This window comes from Corvus brachyrhynchos, unplaced genomic scaffold (genome assembly GCF_000691975.1).
Source record: "Corvus brachyrhynchos isolate BGI_N302 unplaced genomic scaffold, ASM69197v1 scaffold239, whole genome shotgun sequence".
NCBI classification, from domain to species: domain Eukaryota; kingdom Metazoa; phylum Chordata; class Aves; order Passeriformes; family Corvidae; genus Corvus; species Corvus brachyrhynchos.
Window position 1 is genome coordinate 4,186,190 of NW_008246057.1, and position 6,000 is coordinate 4,192,189.

A 6,000-nucleotide genomic window follows, 5' to 3' on the forward strand; every position below is an offset into this window, starting at 1 on the left:
ATTGCAATAATAACTGCAAACACACTTGGACAGCAAATGGCAAATCAGGTATTAATCGCTCAGTCGGGGCCATGCAGATGGGTCTCAGAACCACAAGCCACACATTTTTAGACTTTACTTGCCATGGAGGAAATGTTAATTTAAATGTTAATAATAAACCTCTAAAGGTGAGCTTTAGACCGTACCTGAAGGCAGTTCCTTGGGTACTTACATTGAACTAATACCCTTTAACTTCTGATGCCAGACACCTAATTATGGTTTATTTTTGGTCACTTTGTTATTCCAGGGTGCTTGTAGTTAAGACTGTGACCATTCAGATTGCTTTACAGACTCTCAGATTCCACATTGATTGCTTGCTGTAATTCTTTAAAATAAAATTATGGATGTCAGGACAGAGTATCAGTTCTGTCAGCACAATTTATTTTGCGCAGAAGATGAAAACACCTTTGAATGCATTCAGGAAGCACTGGAAATATTTCAAGTGGATATGGCTTGTTCTGGTTTTGGAACAGAAATTTCTTGACATCTGAGCAAGTTGTCTCACTTAACTTGCTACCCCAAAGTGTGAAGTCCTCTGCTCTTCAAGACATCAGAGAATTACTAGATGTCAGTACAGCCTGGCTACCATGTGCAGTGATCTACAGTCCCTTTGAATTGTGTGATAGCCTTTTCTCCATGCAAACATCTCCAGCACATAAGTCCTCTGTTTGGAAACGCAAGGGCTGGTATGTCCTGCAGAATGTTCTGTAGCATCTGCCCCCTTTTCCCTTCCCAGAGCTGACTGCAGTGAAGAAACTGTAGCATCAGCAGCACTAGCTTGTCCTCCCCCTGTGTTTTCTCAATTATTATGCCAGGATTGTACACAATGACATGTGTCACAAGGACCCTGGGGAATTGTCCATACCACAGGCTTCAGATGGCAGATTCTTGATACTATCTTTCTTTAAAGCCTGCACTGGAAGGAGGAAGCCATAAGCTTGTTTCTAGCAGAATGAAGTCACAATGCTGCAAGGTGAAGTGCTAAGTGCACCAAGCTAAAATTGGTCATGCAGTAAAGCTGTCAAACTGACTGCAAAACTATCAGTTTATGAGAACTGAAAGTATCTCATCCAATAAATGCCTTCATATCCCAGAAAAACAGGCAAGAATGAATAAGTTTTCTTAGCTTTTGGAGGCTTGATACCAAAGCTTACAAAAGGATTAATGGTCTTAAATCCAGTAACACAAAAATGGCATAGAAATCTTTTTTCAGAAAGCAGAGAAAGAAAGAAAACAATTGTAGAGCTATTACCACCAAAGACATTACCTCAGCATGGCAGAGGAGTTGCTTTCAGAGTCTATAAGAGTGCTTTCTTTGAGGCTGGAACCCAGACACTGCGGCTGAAAGGAAAAACTCCATCAGAAATCAATTAAGTCCAGTTAAACTCAAGTATTACTTTAGGACAAAAAGACTTTTTGTTGTTCAAACTGCTAAAAAATTAATGACAACAGTATTTTAACAAGGAGCTTACTGGCAAAGCCAAAATTTCAGTGTTGCTGTATCCAGTTACCCATACTTCTTATTGCTTAGTGACCTGCTAAGCCTATGTAACCCCAGTTACAAGAACACCTGAGGTTTTAATGTGTTTAACTTTGTGGCACCCATGATGCATAAGGAGGTTATTGTCTTCAAGGCATGACTAGAAAATTCTGGTTTAGTATAAGATTATGAGAGTATGAGTTAGATGAGATCTCATCTAACTTCAGCACTTTAGAAATTAATTATCTTAGTTAGTTGCCTGGGCTGTGCCCCCATCAAGGGAAAAGACACCCCCAGGTAGCAATCCATCCCCACCCTTAAATGAATGGAATAAATCAACCATAGAGGTGCCTCTCTTTGTTGTCAAGATTTGGAGCCCCAAGTGAGATATCCCATGCCAAGAAAGATGAAGTGTCCCCTCAGGGACATGAGTGACTTTTTATGAGATGAGGGGAGCAGAGCATGCTCGCTCACCTCCTGGAACAGACCTGTAACCAATAAGCTATTCTTTCTTTCTGCTAGTTAGGAATTGGTGGGGTTTGTTATTCCACTGCAGGCTGGGCTTTTCTGTAATTTTTACAAACTAGGTGGAGCGAGGCATGCTTGGTAGTACCGGTGTGTTTAGATGGGAGGCCACAAGGAAAATCCGGCTGTGCCAGGAAGCAGGGCTGGTGACTCAGTAAACAGCATGGCACCAAATGTCCTGGCACAGTGTGTTTGAGCATTGCTTTCCCTGTTTTGCCGTAGGTTAAATCTCAGAGCTGCTAGTCATCACAGGATCATACTTCACAAGAGTAAGGTATTAAACCCCAGACAAATTATATGATAGGTAACTCTGTCCTCCTTGCCCTTACCTGCAGCTTCACCTAAATTACACAGTCTCACCCACTGATTTTAAACTTTCTAAGCCCGGCTGAAGTTGCTCTTCTGTCCCAGAGGTGGCAGCAGTCTGGAGCAAGTGAAGTGATTCTACACATGCAAGAAGTCAAGCCCTTTGGGATTTGGGATGGAGAGCGCCGTGGATATGTAATATCTCATTACTTCATGAAGTTACTTAATGTTTAGAGTTAAGATTTTGCAATGCCCCAATTAATGTAAGTGGTTCACTGCACTTGGTGCAAGTGTTCATGCAGCAGCCCAGAGCAATACTATTGCCACAATAAGCAGACAGCAGAACAGTGAGCAAAGAGGAGCAAGCAGTGCTTGTATTTGACTTGTGGTTCTGGTTTTCCTCCATCCGGGTGCTCACCACAACACAGAGATGACCAAATATTTGCAAAGAGTTCAGATCCCCTGCCATTCCCATCCTCACCCAGCTGGTGGTAAAAGTAGTTTAACTATGGGCGGGTACAGACAGTTCACCATGGATGTTTGCAGCACTAAAACCAATGCAGCTGATGCCAGCTTGCATATGAATTTTAGTTTATATGGCAACTTTAGTTCTGTAATTCTTCATTTGTTTCTCTGTGAGTTCCTTCACATTACTCTGTGGTGTATTTTAGGGACTCTCAGAATAACAATGGATAGATCCACCCTTCTGCAGACACCTCCAAGAGAAGGGGAGAAATCTGAGGTATTACACTTCTCTGCCTGGCAAAGCCTCTGCATGGCTGAGACCTTCCCACCATGCATGCCCAGAGCTTTTTAGGGAAGAAAACTGACCGCTTTTTAATACAGTGTGAAGTTGTTGGAAGCAGTTCCTAGTGGCAAGAGAAAGCTGCCTGGAAGCCTCCTCATTGCTGGCCCAGTTTTGACTGCTCCTCTCTATCATCATCCCCTGGCACTACAGCTTTAATAAGACTAGCATTGTTTTAGCAGATGAACCCAGAGGGACTTAGTGGAACTCCTGGCACAGAAAACAGAAAAAAGTCTGGAGCCTGACTGTTCTTTGGCTCTGGCTTTCCCTTCCAAGCTCAAAATCCCACAGACTATTCCTGTGGTGTTTCCAGTGTCCAAGAGCTATCAGCAGTGTCTGTGAGATAGGATGGATATTTGTTCTTCACAAGAAATCCTTAGACCAGCAAAATAAATGGTGAAATAGATGTGTCTTAGGTTGCCTTTGCTATCTTAACCTGAACGGCCTGATATCTTTTAGAGAGCTGTGAAACTGTTCTTTCAGTTTACTTTGTTTTGAGACTAGGAGGATTTTTGAGGCCTGGGCTGTACCAGAGGCTGGGCACAGCTCATGATATTGTGGCAATTGTCCATAGCCTTTCCAGGGACACAACCATGACTGGGGACTCTGGCTTCAAATTAGAGACAGCTTGTTTTAGTAAGACAGATGGTATTACCTGGTCTGGAAATATGGTGATCAAGAAGCTGCTTCACATACAGAGCAGCCTTGTACTTGGTAAAGGGAGGCTGGTGCTGGGAGGTTTAAGGTGACCAGCCCCTTTAATGTGTGCTACTTTGCAATTCAGAAGTGGTACACTGGCTTCCAGAGCCACCTAAGTTATGCTCGGTCCCAATTCTGCACTCTAGAATAGTAGAGAAAGAAGGTTTTCAGTGCAAAGAGGGTTTTCAGTGCTCTCCTGTCTGACTTGTGTGTCTCCTGCTGCACCATGGAATTCTTTACCAGTTTGAGCTGCAATGTTTTTGTTACAACTTGATTTCAACATGTGAGTGTTTAAATCAATTTTAAAATCTCTTAGAGTACCAAACCTTGAATACAGGATAATTCTGCTAATTCCAAGTGAAAGCACTCCAAATGGGCTGTGAAGTGGATATTTACTCTGCCTAATCTGTCGTTGTGTTTCCATGCTAAATCTACCCTTGTTGTTACCCTGTAATCAGCTGCTATGGAAACAATACATTGTCCTTAAGGTAAGTTCAGAAAAATGTTCACCACAATGCACCCACTGGATAAATCCAGTTTTAGCAACACAGTATAAAGCAGTATACTCTGTTCATAGAGCGTCAGCAAGATGTGCTCAGTTGAAGCCAGCCTCAGATTACCAGTTTCTGTGTGTTGTTCCTCAGGCCCTACATGTCCATTGGAACACTACGAGATCAAGTCATCTATCCAGACTCAGTGGAAGACATGCATGAGAAAGGCTACCAGGATCAAGATCTGGAGTCTATTCTGCATATGGTTCATCTGTACCACATAGTTCAAAGAGAAGGAGGTAAATCGCATATTTTTGTAAAAAACATTTTGTAAAATCCATTCCTTGCATGTGTGTCTTAGTGTGACTGACCTTTACTAACTGAACTGACAAGACTGGATCCAGACCTTTGTGGCTGGGGGAGCTGCACAGCCACGATTTTTGCTTCTGATGTTAACAGAGGGAGAAGAGCTCAGTGCTCCTCTCTTCCCCAGTAAATCCATGCCCAAGCTGAACATCCTCATTATCTTGTGATGGCCAGTCTTTTCCTGGTATTGTGGGATCAATGACCTTCCTTGATTTTCATAAGAACTGTGACCCATCTTAAAACATTGTAATGTCACTGACTACATCAACTTGAAAGCATGTGAATGAGGAGAGAGTCAGATCTGCTTTCACCTCCATAGTTTGTGGGATCAGCGGGAGTATGTGCCATGAGAAAGAGCGTCTGAGACCACCCTACCCGAGTGTAACCATGTGACACTGGCTGGCAGTAGAGTGTTGCCATCTACTTCTTGCTGTTTATGTTGCCGTGTGTTCTCAGCATTGTTTGTTCTCAGAGTAGGAGACTGTGTATATATATATATATACTGGCACTATAAATGTCAAGATGCTAAAGGCTTCTTTTGTGTCTAAGGAACTGGAGCATTTCATGGCTTTTTTCCCTAAGCACTGCAATAATTTTTATCCTTTTGTTCCTATCAGACACTAATCTCTAGTTTCAATTTCCTCCCCATAATTATGCTTTTAAAACAGACATAGGACAAAGTTGGTAACATGTAGAGAGAAGAAAAAGGATCTTCAGACCCCATTACGGGGTGTGCTGAATATACCCTGCCTTTCTGTGCCAGCTGTAAGTGCTTCTTTTTGATCAGGTACTTTGGGTGCATTGCCTTGTAATGTGTGTGCTTGGTGACTCTCAGGATCATTCTGACAACAGAGAGTAGTGCTTCAGCCATTGGGAATCCCAGTACAATGTTTAAATTCCCATTCCTGGATGGCTGCCTGTTGTTCTGTTAGAGAGGCAGAAGGTGTCTTTTATTTTTAAAGTATGCATGGACACTCCTGAGTCTTTTCTACGCATTTTAGAGTGGGAAGTAGTAATCATTTACAAGGGCGATTGTATACCTAAAGATACTTCTCCACCATGGGTTAATGCTTCTTTGTTAAGAATGTAATAATTACTGTTGCAATAGAAAATAAGAATCTGCCATCATTCTGATTCATGTTATTATTCAGATCTGATTGTATAACAGAAGAAAAAGTGGGCAGAGCTAAACTCAGTGACCAGAACAATTGCAGAGAAGGCCTCTCCTTCCTACACTGACACTACAACTATTCCTGTTAGTATTCCTGAGTCACTTACTTCACTAAGTG

The 6,000-nt window shown here is 42.2% G+C and overlaps 1 protein-coding gene across 1 annotated transcript in view; it reads left to right on the top strand.

Moving 5' to 3' along the window:
- Positions 1–6,000, top strand: part of ABCD2 (ATP binding cassette subfamily D member 2) — a 49,930-nt gene that overhangs the window by 31,927 nt on the left and 12,003 nt on the right. Inside the window, exon 8 of the mRNA XM_008642578.2 lies at positions 4,499–4,644. Within this exon, the coding sequence (XP_008640800.1) occupies positions 4,499–4,644 (146 nt within the window). The remainder of the gene's footprint in view (positions 1–4,498; positions 4,645–6,000) is intronic.